We start from the raw sequence: 26691 nt of genomic DNA on the forward strand, positions 1-26691 counted from the left end.
TTGGTTCCACAGTGGGTTACAGGGCTTTTATCACAAACCAAACAATAACCTGGGGTAGGCCCTGCCCATTAAGGTGGTTGGAGTGATGGAGGCCACAAGGCTGGGTGGGGGGGACCTCAGTCCACAAAGAATTCAAGCTCCTCCTCCCTGATGAGCGCAAGATCCAACTGCACAGTTTTGGGTCTCATTTACTTCTGGGTTCTGGCCCTTTTATCCTTTACCCCCACTGGACAATGGCTGCAAGTTGTGACAAGTGCATTATATGAACCTCAAATCCTATGGTTTCTAAGCCAATTGTGCTAACGGGAGGCCGGGAGGAAGGCGAGAACATCCACCAGACTGGCCAGTAAAGGGAGCTAGTGTGATTCAGGACAGGGAGGCAGGAGATCTGGGTTCTTTTCTTAGCTTTGCTATTGACTTACTCTGTGACTTAGGCTTAACTTCATTTTCTTTTAGTTTTTCTGGGTGGGTTTCTCTCCCATTCTCGAGCAGGTCTGGACTGTGTACACCACTCTGCAGTGTATAAGAGCCATAGAAACCCCCTTAGCTGACTGTGGGAGAATTCTCTCAGTGTAGACATGCCACATAGACAGGCCCATCACAAGCCCTGGTGCCAGGGGGATAGCCAGGGACGGGAGAGGGTGAGCGCATAGCACGATGTACATTCTTGGCAATGCCGCCACCAACAGGGAGTCCAGGATAGGCTGTTGTAACCTATCACAGCTCCCTGTGCTGCCTAAATTAGGAAGATGGCCATTTTGGCCCAGGGGCATAGCCAGAAGTGATTTTCTGGCAAGGTTTGTGATTGACTCGGGTGGGCCTGGGCCACTTCCTGCTTCTGGTCAGGTGACCAGAAGCAGGAAGTTTGGGTAGCAACCAGCCAAAAGTTGCCTGACATTCCAGGGTAGCTTAAGCAGAACGTCGGCAGCAGCAGCAACAGATTGGGTGGGCCTGCTTTCTAAGTTGGTGGGCTGTGGCCCATCCAGACCCACCTGTAGCTACGCCCGTTTTGTCCCCTGGATCGTTCCGGACTCCCAAGGGAGTTCAGATATTATAAAGCCACCTTTTCCTCCTCCTCTCCAAGCCAGGAGTTCTGTGCTGCATCTCCAAGAGGCATAGCCTAGAATCTCACCCGATGACAGCCATCTTTGTAAAGCACTTTGAGAGCTACTGATGAGAAGTGCAAAGAATGACTATTTTTAATAAATTTAATAAATGTTATATACACAGACTACACTGCATATGGAATATAGTATTTAGGGGTAGTCTTTCTATCACATCAGTTTTTATCTTAATACTGCAATTCAATACAGTAACTATATTTCAACCTGTGAAGAGTCCTCTATCTTCTCAAATGATTTTAACCATAAAGAACAGCAAGTCATAAATACTGAGTATAGTAAGAACATATAATAAAGACTAGCATGTCCACCCACTTCTGTATTCTTTTACTTTGGTCCCATTTTTAAGGTGTATACACTTCACACATTTCTTTCCTTCCCACCATTAGCCATTGAGACTCACAGTCACACTGGTAGAACGATGGGTTCTTGTTAAACCTTAATAGTTTCTCTTTCCATCTTGTTGAAAGAATTTTGAGGATAAACTGGAGTAAGCATTTGAGACAAAGGGCCCTGGTGATTAAATCGAGATGAGTGTCCACACTTTGCTATGTATCTGCAATTACAAAACGAAGACAATATCTTTTAAAAAATAATCTTTTTTCATATTGCGCAGAAACACATTCTTTGCTAACTGGTATGACCACTGACTTTGGAGAAAATTTATACGATTCAAGACAGTCCCACTCTACTAGACTCAGCCAGTTCAACAACGGTGGCAGGAAATTCATCAGAAGTGTCTTTGGTGGCACTCTCCCCAGTCTGGCCCAGGCAACAAGGTCCATTGTATTCTGAGGTGTTATGGTGAAGACAGAGCCAGATTTCGACTGCAAGTAGCCAGCAGGGAATCCCCGTGGCATAGAAGAACTCCCTGATAGCATAAAGCTGGCATAGGCAGTTCCTACAGCAGATGTCCCCAACCCCTGGCATATAAGCCATTTAAGGACCCTACATCAGTGACATAAGTCAGAAGAATTTCTCACTTGTTGTAATTCTCATCAGGGCCAGGACTGGTGCAGAAAAGACTTCAGATTCAGGGAACTGTAACTTCCTGGCTCCCCTTCCTTCTCCTGCACTAAGCCCAGATAGGTTCTAGGACAGAACCGGACACATTATATCTTGTGGTGGGAGCAATGGCTAAGGCCTGAGGCTTTACTGATTGTGAGTGCCATGACTGCCAACTCATTTGCTTTCACTGAGAACACCAAGCTTTGTTACTGCTTTTCCATATTTTTCTTAGCAAAATTAATTTATGTTACATTGTACATACTCATAGGATATCAATCACACATACACGAGTGAGTCAAATTCTGCCTTTTATTTACTTTTGTACAACCCCACAGATTTCAATGGGTGGATTGCATGGGTGTAAATCAGAGCAGAATCAGAGTTGGAAGGGACCTCAGGAGGTCATCTAGTCCAACCCCCTGCTCAGAGCAGGACTAACCTCAGCTAAATAATCCCAGCGAGGGTTTTATCAAGCCGCAGCTTAAAAACCTCTAAAGATGGAGATTCCACCACCTCCCTGGTAACCCATTCCAGTGCTTCACCACCCTCCTAGTGAAAAACTTTTTCCTAATGTCCAACCTAGACCTCCCCCCCTGCAACTTGAGACTGTTGCTCCTTGTTCTGTCATCTGCCACCATTGAGAACAGCCTAGCTCCATCCTCCCTGGAACCCCCTTTCAGGTAGTTAAAGGCTGCTATCAAATCCCCCCTCATTCTTCTCTTCTGTAGACTGAACAAGCCTAGTTCCTTCAACCTCTTCTCATAAGTCTTGTGCTCCAGCCCCTCTAATCATTTTTGTTGCCCTCCGCTGGACTCTCTCTAACTTCTCCACATCCTTGTTGTAGTGGGGGGCCCAAAACTGGACACAATACTCCAAATGTGGCCTCAACAATGCCGAAAAGAGGGGAATGATCACTTCCCGTGATCTGCTGGCAAAGCTTCTACTAATGCAGCGCAATATGCTGTTAGCCTTCTTGGCAACCAGGGCACACTGCTGACTCATATCCAGCTTTTTATCCACTGTTACCCCCAGGTCCTTTTCTGCAGAACTGCTGCTTAGCTCATCGGTCCCCAGTCTGTAGCTGTGCATGGGATTCTTCCGTCCTAGATTGCAGGACTCTGCGCTTGTCCTTGTTGAACCTCATCAGATTTCTTTTGGCCCAATCCTCCAGTTTGTTTAGGTCCTTCTGTATCTTATCCCTACCTTCCAGGGTATCTACCACTCCCCCTATCTTGGTGTCATCTACAAACTTGCTGAGGGTCCAATCTACCTCATCCTCCAGATCATTAATGAAGATGTTGAACAAAACCGGCCCCAGGACCAACCCCTGGGGCACTCCGCTTGTGACCGGTTGCCAGCTAGACATGGAGCCATTGATCACTACTCGTTGAGCCCTATGCTCTAGCCAGTTCTCAATCCATTTTATAGTCCATTCATCCAACCCATACTTCTTTAGATTGCTGATAAGAATACTGTGAGAGACCGTATCAAAAGCTTTGCTAAAGTCAAGGTATATCATGTCTACTGCTTTCCCCACATCCACAGAGCCAGTCACTTCTTCATAGAAAGCAATCAGATTAGTCAGGCATGACTTTCCCATGGTGAATCCATGTTGACTGTTCCTGACCACCTTCCTCTCTTCCAAGTGCCTTAAAATGGATTTCTTGAGGACCTGCTCCATGATTTTTCCAGGGATTGAGGTGAGGCTGACCGGTCTGTAGTTCCCTGAATCCTCTTTCCTCCCTTTCTTGAAGATGGGCACTATATTTGCTTTTTTCTAGTCCTCAGGGACCTCTCCCAATTGCCATGAACTTTCAAAGATAATAGCTAATGGCTCTGAAATCACCTCAGCCAACTCCCTCAGCACCCTCAGGTACATTGCATCTGGCCCCATGGACTTGTGTATGTCCAATCTTTCTAAATAGTCTTGGACCTGTTCTTTCAGCACTGCGGGATGTTCACCTCCTTCCCATTCTGTGCTGCCCAGTGCAGTACTCTGGGAGCTGACCTTGACTGTGAAGACAGAGGCAAAAAAGGCATTGAGTACCTCAGCTTTCTCCACATCCTCTGTCACTAGGTTGCCTCCCCCATTCTGTAAGGGGCCCACATTTTCCCTAATCTTCCTCTTGTTGGTAACATACCTGTAGAAACCCTTCTTGTTCCCCTTCACATTCCTTGCTAGCTACAACTCCAATTGTGCTTTGGCCTTCCTGATTTCATTCCTGCATGTTCAAGCAGTATTTTTATAATCCTCCCTAGTCATCTGACTAAGCTTCCACTTCTTGTAAGCTTCTTTTTTGTGTTTAAGTTCACCAAACACTTCTTTGTTAAGCCAAGCTGGACGCCTACCATATTTACTATTCTTTCTGCACATCGGGATGGTTTGTTCCTGTGCCCTCAATACAGTTTCTTTAAAATATAGCCAGCTCTCTTGGATTCCTTTCCCCCTCATATTAGCCTCCCAGTGGATCGTGCCCATCAGCTCCCTGAGGGAGTCAAAGTCTGCTTTTCTGAAGTCCATGGTCCGTATCCTGCTGTTCTCCTTCCTTTTGTCAGGATCCTGAACTCGACCATCTCATGGTCACTGCTGCCTAGGTTGCCACCTATGTGGTCCTATGTCTAGTAAACCCTACTTTGCCTCTTGTGCACAAGGTACCTAAAACAAATATATTCTCCTCTTTTTAAAAAAAATCCTTTTTCTGCTTTTATAAAGCACCACGTGCTCAAAATCTTATAAATAGCATGAAAGGAACTAATCCTTCTCTCCAAAAGCAATCAAATGCTATCCCCACTCAATTACTAGTTTACTATTTATTTAAACAAAATTAGTGGTAACCCTGTGTTGAAAAGATAAGAAGGCTTATATGATGAGATCCTCATATTTGTATCACACTATGTATTCTGTGTGGATTTTTATTTGATGAGGGGCTATGGACAGATAATTCAAACAGAGACCAAAACATAAATGTTGCAAAACAAAAAACTTTTACGGGTTTCTGTAACATTCCCTTCTGGATCATGTTTTGGCAAAATATTTCTAATGGAGTATTCAGCTTCCACATTTTAGTTGCACTAAAGGACTTTGAAATTATCTATCACCTGTCCCCATAGTCTGAGCACCACACACATAATGAAATAATAATAATAAAATACTTTATTTATAAAAGAATTATATTCATGTTCAAAGATGAAAGGACAATTTTGTACTGTTAGCCCATGTGATCCTATTGATTTCAGCAGGTTTATGAGGGGCCTAAGGAATTTCACTCCAGATGTTATGAATCTCTATCCGAATGAAATAAAGTGCAGAAGTGGGCTAAAATATTGTCTGATCTGTCCACAGCTGATTATTTTTACATGAATGTTCATTAGACCATGTTAACAGAAGACTACAGGATCTCCTGTGTTGCCTTTAGCTGTCTCTAAGTGGGAGTTACAGAACAATGAATATACAGTCCTGACATGTTAAATGAAGTAGCTACAAAGAAATCCATCACCATAATGTTACAATAAGAGGAGTCCATAAAGACAAAAGGTAGAAACAAAATGTGTCATCATCCATGAAAGCAATAAAAGGGTGAGATAACCTCCTCACAAAAGGAGAATAGGGGGTCCATTGAAAAATCCACTTGACTTCCTTGTTAGAGGGATCGGATCCAGGTGTAGCAGAATTCACCTCTCCATCACAGGTCATTAATGGGCCACTCCCTGCACCGTTGAAATCAATGGGACTTTTGCCATTGACTTCAAAAGATGCAGGATAAAACTGTATGCGCCATTTGCCAGAACATACTGCTGATCAATTGTTGAGTACTCATAGGATCTGGATTTTTGTTTTTAACACAGCAGTTTCAAATATAAGGCTATATTCTGGCAGCTTAACTCACAGTGAGTAGTATTTTACTCCATGACTAGTCCCATTGAAAGTAAAATACATCTGTTATTTACTCAGAAGGAAAGGTACTTCTCAGCATGAGTAATGGTGGCAGAATCTAGTATACAGTGCCTGTTTATACTCTCTGTGTCTTTCTCATACACACCCCTTACGAAAGGTCATAGAGCTCTACCTGATTCCAGAGAGATCCCATTAGCATAGGACAAGAATCCTTTCACGCATTGCAGAAAAAAAATCCATATGCTGCCATATGGATTAATTTTTGCAAAATGTCATGACAAGCATTCTGACCTATTTTTACTGAATAAAGTCCAATTGCAGAACCAGAGAAATGCTTAGTTGTACTGCATACAGTATTTGCATGATAACCTGCAGAAAGTAAAGGAAACAACAGACATATTTGACTTTCTCAGATCACATTTGCACCTGATTCTTTGCTCTCGAAATTTGGTATTTGTCTGAATGCTGCCAGTGATCTCTGCAGAGGCACATCAGCATCCATGTGTGTGACATTTAAAAGTAACTTGGTCTCACAGTGAGCTGATTGAGTTCAGCTCGATTAGCCTATAAAATCTCAAAGACCCTGTTGTGTATTTTCAATTTTTATAACCTGCAAACTGCTATTACAGAAGAATGCCTATTTTCCAAGTACAGCAACACAAGAAAAAGGCAGAGGTATCAGGAGATTGTGCCAGTGTGTTGCACTCAGTTACGAACTGCTTTGACAGAGGAATTCTTTAGTAGCCAGTCAGCTCCCCAAAGCTTGTAAGTATTTCTGGACACTGCATACTGGTAGTTCAGAAGTGTATTTTGTCTTAAAGCTAATCCGTATAAAACACAGTTTAAGAGATGAACATCTTAGGAATTAGTGGAGACTTCAATGTCATCATGAAGTCCTAGATCATTATGGGGAAAAAATAGGAGTAATACAAAAGCATATATGGGGAGAGGACAACAAACAATTATTAAATAATTATCCAGCTGCTTCTGGGGAAGAAGATAGGAGGTAGAATCAGAGGGGGGACTTTTACAATGAAAATGTTTTGTAAGGCACTCAGATACTGCAGTGATGAACCTGGTATACAAGGGGAACACAGAGTGATGATGATTAACAACAATTTTCTGTGAGGAAAGCATCTATGTCTTGAGAACTTCAAACCCCCAACAAAATGTAACCTCATATCTGGCATTAGCACATGTATTAGAGTCCAAAAAATTCCAGAACAGACAGATCTCAATCAAAACATGATCACAAGGGCCATAATCTAGCCAACATATCCAAGGACATATCATGGAAACAATCAGTTGTTTTAGGACCCCTGGTTACCCTCAGCATTAATGTATATTTTAATGCATTTCTGTGATAAGCCTATAAGGAATCATGAAAATCAGGAATGACCTTAGATTGTCTTGGCAGCCATGTGATTGGATTTGACTCCCAATATTTTTCTTTAAACCAAGGAAATGTCATGTTTCATATTTAATTGTTCTTTAATGAAATAACTGTAATTAGGACTTTTCCGCTAATGTATCTGAACAAATTGAGTAATACGCCTCACATTTACTTACCCATGCATTCGTGTAATTATCGATGGAGATGTTGATGGAAGATTAGAATTTGCTGGGTGGGTTGCTGTCCAATGAACCTTGCCAGTGTATCCAGGGATATTTGGAGTACTATGGGAAAAAGTTAAAAGGGGGAAGGGCAGGAAAGGACTAAATTAAATGAGTATAGGCTTGAAATAATCAATCACAGACAATTGTAAAACCACTAGCTTGTGTTTCTATAGGCGATACAGGGTGTAATCGTACGATATTATATGTATTACATAAAAGCACAGGGCCAGACCCCAACTGGTGTAAATTGTCATAGCCGTTTTGACTTCAATGGAGCCAAAATAATTTACTGAAGATCTGGCCCATAAACTCAATTTTGATTACAGAGGGCAAAAAACAGTTCTCCAATGTTTCTCACTTTGTTTTGAAATGATGTGTTTTGTCTGATTGTCTGTACACTACTCATGATCCACAACAACATTTCATCAGGAGGAAAGAACTTCAGGACGTGGTTCACAAAAGCACTAAGGCCAATATTTCAAACATGGGTTACATTTTAGGTGAGATTTAGGTCCCAATTTCAAACACGGCATTTAGGTGACTATTTTTAGGCAGCAGCTTATTTTGAAATTTTTGGCCTATGCCCAAATTTTCTGAAACAGAGGTTCCCAAACTTTTTTTTGCTGCATACCCCCCACCCTTTGGAGATTCATGTCACATGTGCAGCCCCCTCTTTTTAAGAAAGAGTATTTCCATGGATGCCTACAGTCTGAGAGCCACGCCTGTGAAAATCCCTTGTCCAGGACATGCTCCAAGTGGGTGGTCCCAGCAGGACACAGACAGACAGGATGCTCTCCTTGTGCCCCTAGGACTTCCCCCATGTCACTCATAGGCCACAGGCTCTTCTGGCCCTGGCACATGTGCTCCAACATGCACAGGAAGAGACCACTTCCCCTTTCTCCTTGTATCCTTCCTCCTCCTTGTCCTTCCAGTCTGGCAAGAGCTGTAGACTCACTTAATGAGACATATTCTTATTTTATCAACAATATTTTGAAGAAACAAGAAAAAATGTGTAACCAGTCAGGTCCTCGGTACCCTGATAACCTCCTTGTACCCCCGCAAAGAAAGAGCACCTCACAATTTGAAAACTAATGTCCTGCAATATTTCTACAGTTTTGCAAATTTCAAGTATGATTTCTGATATATTATTCTGGATGATTTTCCTTAAAAAGATTTACATTTGTACCTGTTCTATTGGACACAGAGCATTGAACCATCAATACATTTTTATCTTATACAAGCAGTCTAAGATAGTTAGATGTTTATTATTATAAAAAAACAATGTAACATCTGAATTTGTACCAGTGTCTTTAATTTAATCTTATTTAACTACTCATATAAAGAAAAACAACAAAGATGTGCAATGACACAATATAATTCACAGAATCCATCCTGTAAGGTGTTGAGGTCTATGGCCTAATCCATCAAAGGATTTAAGCACATGTTTAACTTGAAATACATGGGCAGTCAAGATAGGACTACTTACTCGCTTAAAGTTAAGCACTTGCTTAAATGCTTTGCTGGACGGACAAGAGACCTCAGTACCTTGCAGGATTGAGCCTTTGTAAATTACAAGATAATTCATACAAAATGCAATACACTGACAAGTCAATGAAAAAGAGAAAAGGAAAGTTTTAATGTGTGATGCAAAGGGATTGAGGAAAGATTTCTCGATAGGACAGCACAACTGAAACATCAACTCCTAAAAGGCAAGTGTTGTTGGGAGGGAAAGGAGAAGAGAGAGAAGCAGGATTAGAGAGAGCAGAAGGAGTAAAACCACTTGAGGTCAGAGAGGAAGTCCATGCACAGTTTAAAAAAAATGTCCATTTTGATAGGATATAGAAGTTGGGGCAACCAGCTTTGGCATCAACAGTTAACTATTTTCTGTTCTGCCAGCTCAAAATAGGTAACCATTGAACAATACATTTACACAGACTGTCCATACACAAGCAGACAAGTCTTTCATGATAATCTGTTTCAGCTGGTGACTCAGCTAAGTACAAGGGGCTGTAAAGCTTGCAAATGTCACCTTTTTGTGGGCTCATACATTCTGCAAATAATAGCCGTGCCCATTTAAGAACTGCTTCCGAGGTGCTTTCTGACACCATGTGCTCTCTAAAAAAATAAATCTGGGAGTGAGAGATAATATGGAGCTATTAGTTTTCAGTGCAGTGACCAGAAATCCCTTTAAATTCAGTGTAGGATGCAGAAATTGACTTGTGGGAAACATGGTTTATTAGATAATTCTTTGGCTGTGTACCTAGGCGATTTGGTACTCTAAATTAATTTCTCATTGGGGTAGAGATGTTAAAATGCTGTATCTATAGAGTATGTTATACAGAGTTAAAACATGATGGATTTGTTGGAAAATTCATTTGTCACCCAACAGATTCAATCCTCTGGTCCACATGAGCTGTGAAAGTATCTAATGTGTGCATGCAAATACAGGGTTTTGTACGTACAATGGGCACATTTGGCAAACGCATGCATTCACCTATATCTGATCATTTGGTCCATAAGGACTATTTTAAAGGAAATCAATCTGACTGTGAATGGAATTTTACCTCCCTGGTGATGTGATACATAATAAGATATCATTTAAGAGTTGCTCATTAGACTCTGAGTTATAGACTAAAATCCTACTTACTTCCAGAGAACTGGACCAGTGTAACAGAGAATTGGGGCCATTGCATGAAATCCCATAATATCTTGCAATATAACATATGGCTATTTGAAATTAAATCACATAACTGTATAATAGTGTGGACACCTGAGTCTCATTATGCATTGTGAAGCATCTGATTTGTAAAATCTTCTGACCTTTAAAGCTGGCAAAACCACCTAACCTGGCACTGCTAGTTACAACTGAATTTCTTTCATTTACAGATTTTCCTTGGAAAGAGGATTCAGTCCCAGATTCAGATTTGTTCCAGATTGTTGTCTGCTTTTTAGAAGTGATTCACGGAGTTAACATACTTCACAGCATGCTGAAGGATGTTACACTGAAGGAGGAGGAGGCTGTGTAAAGAGAAGCTAAAAGTATAAGGATACTAAGAAAGCCTAAACTACGTTAAACAGCTGTCTTCATGGGACCTGAAGAAGGGATGTAGAAATGTGCTGCGGTTATGTGTGTGATAAGCTAGAAGAAACTGAGGTTAAAAAAATACCCCTTTGGTTTTTGTTTTTGGATCACACTGTCTAGTTCTCTTGTGTTTTCTCTCTGCTGAGATGTTGAACCAGATCATCTCCGCTGAAGAAAACAACTGAGTGCCAGGCTACAACTGGCAACATACAAAATTCTTTGTGGTTAGCCTTCTCGTCATCAAGTTTTCTTTCTGTCACCATGACGTCTCTCTCTCTTGCTCATATGCTTCCTTGTTATTACACTAGCAACCCTCATTCTCCACAAAAAACAAAACCACCCCCCCACACACATTCAAAGTAACTGAAGCTATGCAAGGCCTAAGATTTCAAACAGAAGCTAGTGATTTTGGGTGCATCCATTTGTGGGTGCCCATTAAGAGACACTTTAAAGGGGCCTGATTATCAGAAAGAGCTGAGTAATTGTTCTCTGAAAATCAGAAGGTGTTTTAAATTGGGCACCTGAAAACTGAGGCACTCAAAATCATTAGTCACTTTTGAAAATTTAGGTTTTGGTTCCCAATGCTTTAGCTTGAGTGGTAAACATTTTCCAGGGCATTGTTAACTCTCCCTGCAAAACAGAAACTTCTGCAAAAGAGTAATCTCTCACAGCTACTGCTAAATGACCCCTATACACTGCACTGACAGCAGGAAAGAGCTCCCACAGCTTCTTACTCCTTCTTAGAACCTACTGCTTCAGTGCCACAAAAATAAAGCACTGGATAAAGCCATAACGTTCTCCCATGAAGCAGTAAAAAACACCTACAGAAGGTTAGAGTGCCTAAGTCTGCTTCTGATCTCACTTAACCTGTTTTATCTTAGTGTATGGTCTTACTTCTGATTTACCTACATGTAAGATCAAAATTGGGTATTTTGTTAGTTACCCTGTGCGAAGTGGGTGAAAAACGATCATCAGTGAATGGCATATTCTGATTTGGTAGTGTTTCACACCCACTTTGCACTAGGGTAAATGATAGAGCTGGGGAGAAAACAGTTTCTCTGTGAGTGTTTTTCAGAGTTCAAAATTTTTTCCCATCCCAAAATGGAAGGAAAAGTCAAAATCTCAAAAATTTTCATGAACCAATGATCCAAAAAAACCCTGGGTCAAATATAGTATAAATGAACTAAAATCTTGAAACAAAAAGTATTTTTAAACAGAAAAATGTAACTTTTCATTTTCAAAATGTCACAACAGCAAGTTTTGATAATTTTGAACCTTATATTTTTTCTTCAATAATTTTTTGAATTGGGAGATTCATCAAAACCCTTTCCTGAAAACAGTTTCAGTTCTGACAAATTGTCTTTTTCTAATGAAAAAGGTGTTATCAGAAAATTTCTTACCAGTTCTAGCAAATGACTGCACATAGCGCAAGGTGTTGGAGGGAGCCTATGTCTATCTAATTATGGTCCATGAAGTTTCTGTTAAGACTTGAAGATGGCTCAGGGACACAAACAAACAATGAGCTAGAGGCTGATCTCAACCCATGTGTATGTCTGGAGTAACACAATTGAAGTCACTGGAGATACACTGGTGTGAGATAATAATCTGGCCCAGTGTGTTGGGGGACTGACAGTAAGATTGCTGATAAACCAGTAGGAACAGCTGGAAGGAAAGGGGATATAAGTCGTGGAAGGAGGATGGTTTGAGGGCAAGACTTTGGAATTCCACGGGCCTTATCCTTTAGGTATTGCATGTACAGAGCTCCCACTGCAATAAAGAATTTGCAGGATTAGGTCTTCTAAGAGCTAATTCTGCCTCTGACAACTGCTATCTGTGGCATTGTGCCAGTCACTTAGACTCATTTTCCAGGTATGAAAACTGAGGCAATGAGGTTAATAACACGTACATTATAGAGGTGTTATGGAGATCAATTAATTAACACTTGAAAAGTGCTGATAAGTAGAAAGTATTCGATGTTAGTTAAAGAGGGAGTGCCTTCTAGTGAATTGCCTTCTAGTGAATGGAATGAGAACTGCTGATCGATTTGTCCCAGGCCTTATATTGTTAATGGCTGCCAGAAAATCTTATTTAGCTTCTATCCTGACTTTAGCTGTATAGTTCCAGGAGGCTGTGATATAGAGCCGAGTGATAAGCAGAAAGTTATGTTTCTTACAATATGGAAGGTACAAAGGATAGCTAGAGACAGAGAGTATGAGACAGATGCAGCATCAAACTTGCCACTTCAGGCAATCTGTTAGCTCTCACTTTAAGAAACTTTGTTATGTAAGTTGGAATTTACTAAGTGTTACTACACCATGCATTAGTGAGTTACAGCCGTGCCAGGAATGAAAGAGAATTATTCATGCAGTGTCTGTCACACCAAGTGTTTACCAGTGCCCCCCACATGAATGCTACAGAGGAAATCCCCATCAGCAGTGTGGGAGTTTTTTCCATTGCCCCTTAGAACACCTGCAGAACTAAAATATCACTTAGACCATAATCTCATTGCAGCAGCTGATGGGGGAAGGGGTCACTTAAAGGAAAAAGTGGGTGGCTGGGAGATGGAGAAAAAAAAATCTATAAAGACACTTAAATAACCAGAGTGAAATGGCAGCAAGCATCCATGTGCTAACGTTAGAACAGAGTTTTCTCTTGGTAATGAAAATTAACCTTATTATGCAATTTTGAATAAAATATTTGTGTTTGTTAATTGACAAGAAAGAATGAATTGGGTCATTACTTTAATATTCATAAATAATTTGGAAAAAGGGGTGAACAGTAAGGTGGCAAAATTTGCAGATGAGACAAAATTACTCAAGATAGTTATTGTCCAAAGCTGACTGTAAAGAGTTACAAAGTGATCCCAAAACCTGGGTGAATAGACAACAAAAATGGCAGATGAAATTCAGTGTGGATAAGTGCAAAGTAATGTGCACTGGAAAACATAATCCCAACTATACATACAAAATGATGGGGTCTAAGGTAGCTGTTACCACTCAAGAAAGAGATCTTGGAGTCACCGTGGATAGTTCTTTGAAAAAATCTGCTCAATATGCAGTGGCAGTCAAAAAAGCTAACAGAATGTTAGGAACCATTAGGAAAGGGATAGATAATAAGACAGAAAATAGAAAAATGCCACTATATAAACCCATGGTATGTCCACAACTTGAATACTGTGTGCAGTTCTGGTTCTCCCATCTCATAAAAGATATATTAGAATTGGAAAAAGTATAGAGAAGGATGACAAAAAATGATAAAGGATGTGGCACAGCTTCCATAGGAGGAGAGATTAAAAGGATTGGGACTGTTCATCTTAGAAAAGAGATGACTGAGGAAGGATGTGATCAAGGTCTATAAAATAATAAATGATGTGAAGAATGTGAACAGGGAAATGTAAATTATCCTTTTACATAACACAAAAATCAGGGGTCACCAATGAAAATTAACAGGCAGCGGGTTTAAAAATAACAAAAAGAAGTACTTCTTCATACAACCACACAGCCAACCTGTGGAACTCGATGCCAAGGGATGTTGCGAAGGCCAAAAATTTAACTGGGTTCAAAAAAGAATTAGGTAAGTTCAAGGAGGAAAAGTACATCAATACCTATTAGCCTAGATGGTTCAGACACAATGACATGCTCTGGGTGTCCCTGAACCTCTGACTGCCAGAAGCTGGGACTGGATAACAGGAGATGGGTCACTTGATAATTGCCCTGTTCTGTTCATTCCCACTGAAGCACCTGGCACTGGCCATTGTCAGAAGACAGGATTCTGGGCTAGATGGACCATTGGTCTAACTCATATGGTCATTCTTATGTTATCATTTTCTTTTTATGTATTAGGGGAGGGTGGATTTCAAAAGCAGCTAAGGAATTTTGGAGCTCACTGTCCCACTGAACCTCAGAGGGGTTTGGGTTCCTACATCACTTTGGTACCTCTGAAATCTCCTCCTTAGTGTAACTAGCTCACATGACTTGCCTTACTCTTTGAAAATGCACTGGAATTGGAGTTTCACCAGGAATCAGTCTCTCTTTCTTCCCTCCGTACACACGTTTGCAACAGAAGTTCATACGTACATGGCCAGATTTTGTAAAGTACTCAGCAGCCATCTGCTTTCATTGTGACACTTGGGGCCAGATCTTCATAAGAGCTCAGCACTCTACATGCATTCAACATATGAAGCTCTTTTGTAAATCTGGCCCTAACTGTAGCTGTTGATCTACTTTTGAAAATCTGGCTCACGGTCCACTAACATAGTTTTTATCTCATTACCCCTAACTGCTCTCTGTCTGGTACTTTGCCAGTTGTGTCATGTATGAAACCAGATTTATTATTCATTTTTCACAAACAAATAAAAAACGAGCAAACTATTTAGTCTAGCTTGTTTCAAACTCCAATGTAGCTCCCAGAACAAATGACAAACACTCCAATCCATCAAAGCACATAAACATATGCTCAACTCCATCCCTATAAGCAAATCACTAACACACCTGTGTAAGTCCCATAAGCTGCAGCAGGACTTACACAGGTGTGTAAGTGCTTTGATGAACTGCAGCCAAGGAGGGGAGATAGAAAGAAGGAAAAGAAAACAAATATGAAAACAGGTAGTAGGGAGACAAGGGCAGAGAGTAGGAGGAAGCCAGACAAAAGTGGGAGGGAAGGGGGGAGTGGAGAAGATACAGGAAGAGCAGACCTAACAGCTGTGGTGTTAGTGTTGCTCTGCATACTTTTTTTTGGACAAAATTTTATGGAAAACCCACAACAAATAACCAGAACATTTACTTTGGAAGCCCACTTGACTACCACAAACACAGAAAAGTTTCATGTCTGCAGTGACTCTAACAAGTTTACTGGAGGAGAGCTAAATTAAAACAGGTATTTTCAGAAGGCATCCCTGCTGCATCCTCCTCATGGTTTTGCCTGTTTGCTTCTCTAATGACATTTATCTCAACCTTTCTTAAAATCCTAGGTGCCTTCCAGTCCTCGGATATGTGTTCCAATGTAACTAAGGTGAAAGAGGGGGATGGATCCACCCTAGTGTGTTTATAGTCAGCTCAGGAGTGAATATGCAAACAAAATGCCCTGAGCTGGCCTGGTGATATGCAGTGCATTGAAAAAAAAAAAAAAAACAGGCTGGATTGCCATCCGGGATCTTTCTGGGTGCTGAGGATCAAGAGATTACAGATTACATTGAGAAATCAATTTCCAGGTCTCTCTCATGACAACACAGACTGATAATGCTAGGCCACTGAACCAGACTACAAATATGGTTTTGATTAATATAAATATAGGTTCACAAGTTTAGCAGCTGTGGTTGAGTCACAGGTTTCTTATATGGAAGTGGGGTTCCACTACTTATTTTGTTTCTGATTCACACAGGAAAAAAATGAAGATTTACGAGAACACACATATCTCTGTATCTTTATTTGTATATCACACTAACTTAATTTTCTATATAATTTTTTTTAATCAAATTTCTAACAGACCACCCTTTAAACAGTATTATAGAGGAATAACAGTCTTCTGGCTAAGGCATTGGAATGGGATTCAGGAAATGTGGGTCTGATTCCTGGTTCTGCCACAAATTCCCTGCCTGACTTAGCCAAATCACTTAATATCTCTACATCTTGGTTCCCTATCTGTAAAGTGGAAGAGTACTATTTCCTAGTTGCACAGTAATTTCTTCAGGGCAGGGACTATACTATGTCTATGTGGAGCACCTTGCACAATGAGCCCCCAATCTTGGTGAGGATCTTTCAGTATTATTGCAGTACAAATAATAATGGCCAGACTTCCTTTTTTTTTCTAATTCCCTTAAAAAAAAAAAAAAAGAAAAAAAGATGGCTTCCTGTTCCCCAAAAGGGTGATTGGGTGGGCCCAAGAAGAATGTACCAACCATGCTCAGCTCCACCATCTCTCCTTCCCTTTGTCTCTGCAACCTTGCACACTGTCTGCTCCTTACATTCTAGTTTCAGATTTGCTACTGCTCTTACTGGTAAACCCTTTCTTGCAGGGCATGAGGAAGAACATGAGTTTGCCCCAGAGCATTACATGAAAGTGATGTCATCACTTTAGTGCTTGACACAGGAATTGCAACCAACCATTAGCAAAACAGTGAAAGTGAGTATATAAACTGCTGTTGAATGCAATGAAAAAAGCCGGACAATTACTTTTCTATTATCTGTTTAAATTACAATAACCTTACCATGTACCACTAGTGTGTACCAAACAGTAGGTAAGGTCTAACAATAGTGGGTACAGATGGAAGTGAGATGTGCAAGACTATTGCTTTCCACAGCAGCCTATATTTCCAGCTGTGTAATTGTCAGACTTTCTGGCTACAAAAAGTCCCTATGACCTACAGTTACACTCTATATTTCTATGAGAGAAACAGGAAAAGAAGGACACGGCAAATCGAGAATGCTGGGAATGTGGGCAGGGAACCTGCTGCTTATTTGGACAATGCCACCACTTCAGTCTCTAAGGGTATGTCTACATTGCAATAAAACACCCGCTTCTGGCCCATGTCAGCTGACTGGGGCATGTGGGGCTCAGGCTGTGGGGCTATAAATTGCAGTGTAGATGTCCAGGCTTGGGCTCAAGCCCAGAATCTGTGACCCCACGAGGGGTGAGGATCCCAGCGCCTGGGCTCCTGCCCAAGCTTGAACATTGACAGTCCAGCAGCCCAAGCCCTGCGAGCCCAAGTCAATTGACAGGGGCCAGCCACGGGTGATTTATTGCAGTGTAGACATACCTTAGTGTTAGCATAGTGACCATACTTTTTTAAAAAACATATTTCTGGATAACCATTTTCTATTCTTTTGTGCTCTAACTCAACCAGAAGTTATGGGTTTGACGCAGACTGGATGAAATTCTATGGCCTGTGTTATGCAGGTCAGACTACTTAATCATAATGGTCACTTCTGCCCTTCAGATCTATACATTTATAATCTTTTATTTAGGATTAGTAGATGTGGTGGATATTAGTCAGATTCTGATCCCCTTAATCACAGCAAGTAGCATCTTATTCTGCAAGCAGTCCTGTTACAATTAGTAGGGCTATCTGAAGAGTAAGATATTAGTCAGAGTGAGTAAAGGTAGCAACACCTGGCCCTATTGAAAGTGATGTGCATTCAGTACTAAATTAATAGAGATGACTGGACATAATGATTACTAGAGAACATGACAAAACCAGCCATCCCCACACCTGCTGTAGACATTTGTTTAGCATATGTTCTGAAATTTGTGATGCAGGCCCATCTCTCTGACAGAGAGAATTTGCCTTGTCTGCAGAAGAGAGGGGGAACATTTTAAAGCTTATTTTTTTCACAAAAATATACTTCCCACAGTTTTCTCACAAACGTGCACTGCCCCTGTTCACTGAAAACTTTAGAAAGAAAAGGCCTAGCCATTGAGAAACTACACAAAAAACAAGTTAGTTTCTCTTTTGTTTTAGCACCTCTATCTGTTACCCCAGCTTTCCAGGTAAATGCTTCTGACCATCTCAGCTAGCTTAAGAAAACTTCAGGAAGAATATAAAAGGAAAAAAATATTTTCAAATTCTTACTGTAAGCAAAAGGAAATAGATTTAATGGACTGTAAGCAGCTTTTGCAAACTCAGAGGACATCTAGTGGCCGAAGCTGGTAATCACTGGTTAGCATTACAACACTCAATATTTTATTATCAGGGATCCTAGTTTTCTATGATAAAACCTCCAAAATTCTCCGGTAAAAAAACCCCATGATTTCCATGATTAAAATGAAATGTTCAACTTTAGTTTCCCTAGCCACAATAAATATAGGTATCAGCTGAACTATGGTGACCATACATCCTGTTTTGGCCGTGACAGTCCCCTTTTTAACGCCCCACTTTTTTGGCAAAACTAGGCAAGAACAAATGGGACAGTTTTGCCAAAAAAAGTGGGGCATTTCCCCCTTCCGGGGCAGGGAGGAACACTCAGGGGGCAAACAGCGATGCTAGACAGTAAGGCTCAGCCTTTCAGCCCCAGGCGGCTTAGGCCAGCTCTGCGTGGCATCCTGTTTTCATCCTACGGTCACCCTAACTTTCAGTAAAACTTAGTTAATACATTTTCATTTTTTCACAAAATGTAAAAACTAAAGATTATTTGTAAAAAACACAAATTCCATGTTTTTCCATGGCAAACTGATTTCTAGGGTCACTGCTTATTATTCAGAAACAATGCCTTTGTTTTGGGGTTGTTGGTTTTTTTGCTATTTATGGACTTGTTCATTAATATTGCAATGTAACACAGTAACAGCCACTTGTATACTAATTTGGGATTGGACTTTTTCCTAACCCTCCCCCCCCCCCCCCAAAAAAAAAAAAAAAAAAAAGAATGCTGAATTCCAGAAATTGCTGTCCTTGTGGTATGCTCCAGAAAAGTCAACATCTCCTTGTATTGATTTTTTAAGGACTTGATATTAATTGAGTCTGATGTGAGTTGACTTTTTATTATTTTAATAATGTGATTCTGTGAAAGACACAAAGAATACTGCTATATAGCCATGTATCCTATCTATGCAGAGTGATGGGGTACATAAACTGCTATATTCTTCTCCATAACTATTGAATTCTTATGCTTGTTTCTCCCACGATTCTACCCTATTATGTTTATTGAAAGTATGGGGAAAAAAACTAACAATCTTTGCCTTGAAAGGTTTACAGCTTAAGGATGATAATAAAATAATAATAAATAATAATAATACTTATTATTATTAGTTGCCCAACCTTATACATCTATGCCAAATTTTTTAACTCAGGTGCTTAATGTCAGCCACAAGTATCCATATTTAGGCACCTAATAAGTGACTGTTTTCAGAAGTGAGGAGTACCTACAGCTCTTATTTTAATTAGTGGAAACTGCTCAGTCTCAGTCTTATCTAAAGCCCATTAAAATTAATGGAAAGACTTCAGTGGACTTTGGATTAGCGATCCTAATTTTGGGAAGAACAATTTGAAAATTTTGGCCCTAGAAATTGGTTTTAAGGGTACAGTTTGCCTGCAGTTCCCACTGACTTCAACTGGAGTTTTGGATGTTTAGCCCCTCTGAAAGTCAGGCCCTCCATATCTAAAGTTTGGGAATCCAAAAACAGATGTATCTAAACTTAAAAATGTGAAATGTAAACTTGTGAAAAACTGGGTTTGAGACCATCATCTAAAATCTCATTGAAGTTAATGGGAGGAATCTTTCAATTGACACAGTAGACATGGGTGAGGCCCTAATGGCCAGATTTACATAGGTACTCAGGCACCTAAACATATAGATAGGCACACAGTGGGATTTTCAAAACGTCTAAGCAGGCTAGGCCCCTAACTCCCCTTGAAGTAACCTTTGTAAATCTGGTCCTAAGTGTTTTTCCCCAGATCACATAGCAAATCAACAGTAAAGCAAGGAATATATAATTTCTATTTTCTGGCTCCCAGTACCATAGCCACTGAACCATAAAAAACACATTATAGAGAGACAGTTGTGCATAGGCACTATCATAAGTAGTCTATACCTCCCAGTGTCTGCATTATCAGGGTAGACTTAGTTTGACAGACAATTGTTGTTAGGCTGTTACAAACATAGTGTAGAAGGTGGCATGAAACTCTAGTATCATGGATAACAAAACACTACTGAGAGGAGGGATATGAGTTTACATATTTAACTTACATTATTACAAAGGTTTTCCAATGATAAAGGTAGTTTTCTTTCCACATTTAAGACAAGGTCATTTAGCAAAATGTTAAATGTCTCATGAAAAGGAGTAAAATAGTTACAAAATGTTGCTTTTGTGGGTGCCAAGAAAGTATAGAAGTAGAAAAGAGATTTAACATATTAAAATATATTCAGAAAAAAGTAGCTAGGTTCAAAGAAAAAAATGTGATAAGGATTGACACTGATGATCAGGAAAAGACTCACATGCCTCAGTTTCATCATTTGGAGACAGTCACTCAACTACCCTGTTGTCTGTATATTTATATATCACCATGATATCTAGTTACCACCATTGCGATGCTATTGCAAAAAAGTCACCAGATGGTGCTCTTACACATAGTCTAACAAGTTCTTCTTCTGAGCACGTGGGCAATGTTCAGCCTTTGAAAAAATATTGTTTTATTGTTAATGTAATGTTCTTTTGGGGGAGCTGTTGCAAACAGTAGGTTCTGCTTTAATCTTTCTAACTACTGTCAATTCTTGGGCACAATAGCTCCCTGGGAACAGGGCGTTTGTGTTTTGGATGAGAATATGGAAAGAATGGTTTGCCTGCATACTGTCTGACCATTTCTGTTTAAGAACTGGTGTGTATATTGTAAATAAAACAAATGATAGTAAGAAAAATACCCAGACTCCACGTCACTAATTTCTTCTCCCTAGGGAATCAACTTACAGTGCCTAATATCTGCAACCAGAGGAGTGACAGTATTATGCAAATGTACAATATATTTGCCATAATGATTCTTATTCAACAGAGTATACACTTGGTGAAACATAGAATTTAAATAAATTAGAAGCACCTCTCCACCTCATTATCTTTTTCCAAATAACCCATATATAGAATTGTAAATTAATGAGAACAGAAGCGTCTGCTTAACTTCAATTTCTCCTGGAGTGCTTATTAAAGCAGTTTCAGCAACAACTGTATCACAGGAAGACTAATTTGGATATTTCAAAACATGAATAAAAGGGGTGAGAGAAGAACAAAGCAGGAAAAGTGGAAAAAAGCATCAGACTTCTGAAAGATGGAAAAGGAACAATTCTGAATTTCTAGATTTTCCACTGTGTTATTCCAGTTTTACAATACTGCAACTCCACTAAAATCAGTGGCACTGCTTCAGCATCAAATTGGATACAACAATGGAGAATCAGGCTCTCGGGTTCTGTGATGAATTCATTCATAGGTTAGGCTGCAGGTGGGACATATAATCTGATACAAACATGCAGGGTAGTTTGTCAGACTGTACTTTTAGCAAAATCTCCCATCATCTTGTAGCTGCTGCTGTGACTACATTTTGTATATCCGGACAGAATGGTCCTTTAAGTTGGCTCAATTGCATTAATCCATGTGCAGTGAAGTCATACTCAATGGCCATTGAAGTCAGTGGCTGTCCTTCCATTGACTCTAAGGCCTTTGGTGTGCTCTGTGAACCACATAGTGAAAACCCTCTGGTACCTAAAAGGCAACAATATCACTTGTGCAACAGACCCTCATCCAGGACAGGGAAAATCCTATGTTCTCTCTTGTGCAAGACCAGGGCCTTGGGCCTTTTTCTTCTTTTCAAGATAACTAAAACTCCATCAGCAGTTATAGTGAAAGCAAGGGAATAAAGGCAACATACTAAGCAGTTCTTGTGTAGCGAGGTTTTGAAGTTCGAACACTGCCAAGAGTAATTATGTCTACATTGGCGTTGTCTAGGTCTTCAAAATTCTCTGCACCACTACAGCCACTGTTTGGATAAAAAGGAAAAGCAAAGACTTATACATTATTCATAAGACAGCTGGCTGAGGCAGCTGAATCATACTTCAAGCTCCATATCTGTAGTTATTTATTAAAATGGTCCACAAGAAAATACATGGAGATGAACTATCCTGTGTACAGTAATGTCTCAAGATAAAACAAACACACACTTAACTAGCAGCATCTAATTAATGACAACTCTACAACATATGTGCAGTGATCAGCTTTGGGAAAGCTGGAAGTAACATGAGAAACATCTGTCATCCCGATTTTCTTCTTTGATGTTTATACTGTGCCATAGTAAAGTATGATATCTTTGAGATGAAGACACAATGGAACCTCATACTCAATTCACACTATTGTAAATGAGGAGTAATTCCATAGAGTTACCCAAGAGTAAGTAGAGAATAGTGAAGCTGAAAACCTTGCATTAGGAATATGAGACAAATGGGCTGATTGCATTAAATTGCATCAAAACTGTAAATTACATAATGTTGCTAAACCCTTACTTACGTGTACAGAGGGATATGCTGAGTTCGAGAGCTTGGACTTACACTGTTGAGGATAAAATATAAGATAAATCAATTACCTTTTTTTCCTAAAAACTAATATAACTGATTACTATGTTAAGCAAACTTTTTATGCAGTAAACATGAGAAAATAAAGAGGGAGTGACTTAGAGACCTATTTTTGAGGACTCGTAGGAGTGGCAGAGGCAAGTCCAAGTTTTGCTTTTGGAATGATGTGGGCTCAAAATCAAGTAGTGGTGAATGATATTTGTAGGTGGGTGAGTTGTTATCTATGCCAAGGGAGCCTATTTAGCAGGCAGAGTTCAAATCCCATCACAGGTAATTGTGGTTTCAGGAAATTCCTGGAACTGTGTGACAAAGCTCTTTAAAATCTGAGATGCTCTTCAGCAGGAGGCTCAAATGATTTCAATGGGAGATATGTCAATTTAACACCAAGCCTGAATTTGTTCTCTCATGCTCTATCCCTCCCTTCTGTTCTCACTCTGTCCCCCTTGTTCTGATTCATCACATTCTAGCTTTGCCGTCCTTCCCTTCTCATTCTGCCCATTTATCTTTTCACCTCCCGGGCTCATCCTCCTGTCCTCTATTTAATCTGTCCCTAGCTCACTTCACATCCCCCTCTTTACCTGTCCTTGACTCACCCTCTGAGCCCCTACTAATCTTCCCGTCTTCCCCTACTGTTCAGCTGAAATGCATTCTGAGATCATTTCTAACATTTCAAAAAAGGACAGAGTCTTGGATTTTGTAAACATTTTCTGCTTGTATAATCTCTACAAAAGCCACACCTGTCAATGAAAAAGTCACAGATGTGCAGCTATCACACAGTAATTAACTACTGGTAACCTCTCTAGTAATGTTTTCGTGTCTAATCCTTCCACAGAAGCCTGATCTCAGGTATATATTTTTAATATAATTATTAATGTGATATCTTTAGCTCTCTGATTACAGTATGTTGGTGAAGTGTACAGGAGTCACTGCAAGCTCAGATGACATCACAATACGCAACATGGAATTTGTTTAACTATCTTTGAAAAAAGAACTACACCATACACAGAGAGATCTATAAAGGAAAGATGGTGATTAAAAAATACAACAAAAATATAAAAAATGAAACTTACAAATCAATCGGCTTTTGGGGTGAAGTAAAAGATCTTGTTTGAAATCTGTCCCAGAGGCCTCCAACAATCTAGAATCACAATCAGAATGCTTCTTGAAAGATGAGCTCTGTGTAACACGGTATCACCTAATTAGGTAAGCCTGATATTTTTATGCCCCGATCCTGCAATCAGACCTGCTGGTCTGTGCAAAGCCAATTGCAGGACTGGGCGTTAGTTTCCAAAATATCATTAATTAGACAACCAACTCTATTGGTCTAGAGTCCACACAAGCTCTGAAGTTTTTATCTTTTAAAAAAAAATTGAACTAAATTTAATGGAAAATAGATCAAGTTTTTAATATATTGGATGTGTCAGCCACCTAGGATGAGGGCAATCTAGCCTAATGGCGAGAACAGGCAGCAGGCCTAGTGGCCAGGGTCAGAGCCAAAGCCAAGTGTCAGAACCAGATGGCAGAAACTGGTTAACAGAGCTGGGGGTCAAGCTGGAGCCCATGGTCAGGAGCCAGAGCAAAGGGTCAAACTGGAGGTCAGGAACTGCAGCAAGCAGAGTATCAGGCCAGGAGGGGATCAAGGCAGGGCTGGAGAAGCAGGAACAAGGTAACATGGAAGCAGGCACAATGGTATGAGTATTGAGAAGCCAGCAAGCTGCTGATGCTGCTGGCCTAAGAGCCAGCCTGCAGGCCTCTGCAGCCAATCAGGTAGCGTGGCTAATCATGCAGCCTGCTCCAAGCCAGTGGCGCTGATCGGGCTGCCAGGAGACTAGTTCTGCTGCAGGCCCTGATTCCTGACCGGAAGATTCCAAAGTGAACTGTGTTTCTCATGCTCCTTTCCCCCACAACATTCAGGGGTTAAGTTATAAGAAATAATATCCTCTGTCCTCAGGCAATTTCCAGATATTATAGTAGTGCCCTTAGGACCCATTTTCTTAACAATTAAAATAAATAATTACATAAAATAAATACATTATATGATTTTTCATGCTACAAGATAATTTCTGCCTCTCATTTTTCACTGTCTTTCTTTGGCACTGTGCATGTATAGCTTTTTTTTCTGCATACAGTATATAGAAAAGAGAAGCCAGTCCCTGTGATGCCAGCTGAAATGCTGCTTTCTGAGTCAATTGGCAGAGACTGCTCTGTGAATACTGTGGTCCTGCTTCTTACTTTTGAAAACTAAAGGAAACATCCTTGCATTTGTGAGCACGAATCCCACCGTTTTGATGCTGATTTTCTAAGCAGCCTGATGCATGCATCATGGCATTTTGTCTTCTGATCTGTTATGTATTTGCATGTAATTAATTTGACTGGGGGATAAGTAAGTTACAGGCTTTGTGTATAAAGCAGAGGGAGGAGATTCCCCACACTGTATGCCCTAACGTGCCTCAACCTTGTCCTGAAGGGGTGAGAGAAAAGCTCATCCTTCAAGCCCATTCAATACTTCGCCTCCGTTGGCTGTTGTCAAAGGTGTAGTGTAAATTGTGATGGGTATTTTTTGTCACATGAACATTTGTCCACTGGGAACTAGATGGAGATCCAGTTCAAACTGGTATTTTAGCAGTTAACAGATGGGATTTACTACTTACTTCACTAGACTTAGAGGTACCACAGTGGTGAAAGTCTATATTTCATTATCAATCCCCATAGCAATCCAATCTCATCTCATTAGCATTCTAATAAAGGGGACTACATGTTTTAATACTATGTTAGTTTGTATTTTTTAAAAATATAGGTGAGATAAAACTATGGGCCAAATCCAGTGCACAATGAAATCAATAAAAAGTAGGGCTGGTCAAAAATTAGTCATCAAAACTGTTTCTCAGTGGAAAATTGGGTTTTCAACTAAATTAAATTTTTCTTGAACAGTGTGCTTTCCATGAAAAATTTAGATTTCTCATAAAAAAATTCAACAGCTGAAAATTGAAATATTTAGATTCAGATAACCTTCCACAGTAGCTCCTGGGAGTTGTAGTTTGAATTCCTCATTTCCCCCTTTTCCTTTATGAGCTGAGCTCCCCATCTAGACTACATCTCCTAAATGCACCATGGTTAGTGATGCCTGGGATATAACTACCATGAGGAGAGACTGTGGTGCATCATGAAAGATGTAGTCCAGCCAGGGAGCTCAAGTTATAGAGAAGAATCAGAGCACACGTCATTTGAACTACTCATCAACAAGGCATCATGGCAGCATTTCCAAACAAAAAAAGTTTTAGTCTTCTTTCAAAATAATTTAACTAAAAGTCAAAACTTTCTGTGGAAAATTTAACTAAATCTATTTTTTTTCATTTTCACTGAAATGTTCCATTTCCACCCAGATCTAATGCACTGGATTTGAAGTTTGTAAATGCTTGTTTTACATTCCTGAATTCTTGTGAACTGACTAATTTACTAACTCCCTAACAAAAGATAGGCTTGAGCCATAAAGTCAGGATTCAGTTTTGGATTTTCCCAAAATACAGGGGTGTTTAGATATAGGGTTTTGGTTTGGGACTACCTCAAACTAAAACATGCAGGTTATTATGACATCCAGGCCATAATTTGTGCTGCATTTCATTAGCAAAAAAAACAAACTGTCATTTAAAAAAAGGTTCACTGACTTGGCTTATTTCTGGTGCAGGATCATATCTCTTTATTGTAAAACACTGGGAGATGGGATCAGCCATCATTTCTACTGTTGAGTCTGGCACCGGGATTTTGGGTGGCAATATCTTATCCCAAGGAACTTCTTCATAAGCTCTAGACCGTTAATTACAAAGGAAGAAAAAAGAAACATTTTAAAAACAGTCATTATAGGAGATGCATGGAGTGACATCTATAACTAGGGGATTAAAAAAATGTACTTTGTATGTGTGGATTAGA

General features: G+C 40.0%; 1 protein-coding gene across 1 annotated transcript in view; it reads right to left on the bottom strand.

The window, feature by feature from the left end:
- Nucleotides 1-1176: 1176 nt before the first annotated feature.
- SPMIP7 (sperm microtubule inner protein 7) overlaps nt 1177-26691 on the bottom strand; it is a 32325-nt gene continuing 6810 nt past the window's right edge. The window contains exons 4-9 of the mRNA XM_067550411.1: nt 26430-26568; nt 23835-23902; nt 22700-22741; nt 22068-22175; nt 7594-7701; nt 1177-1677 (exon numbers count right to left, since the gene is read on the bottom strand). Coding sequence (XP_067406512.1) covers nt 1554-1677; nt 7594-7701; nt 22068-22175; nt 22700-22741; nt 23835-23902; nt 26430-26568 — 589 coding nt within the window. The 3' untranslated portion in view covers nt 1177-1553. The remainder of the gene's footprint in view (nt 1678-7593; nt 7702-22067; nt 22176-22699; nt 22742-23834; nt 23903-26429; nt 26569-26691) is intronic.

The sequence above is a fragment of the Emydura macquarii genome, unplaced genomic scaffold (assembly GCF_026122565.2).
Source record: "Emydura macquarii macquarii isolate MOO-44397 ecotype Brisbane River unplaced genomic scaffold, CSIRO-AGI_Emac_v2 contig_1263, whole genome shotgun sequence".
In the NCBI taxonomy this organism is placed as follows: Eukaryota; Metazoa; Chordata; order Testudines; family Chelidae; genus Emydura; species Emydura macquarii.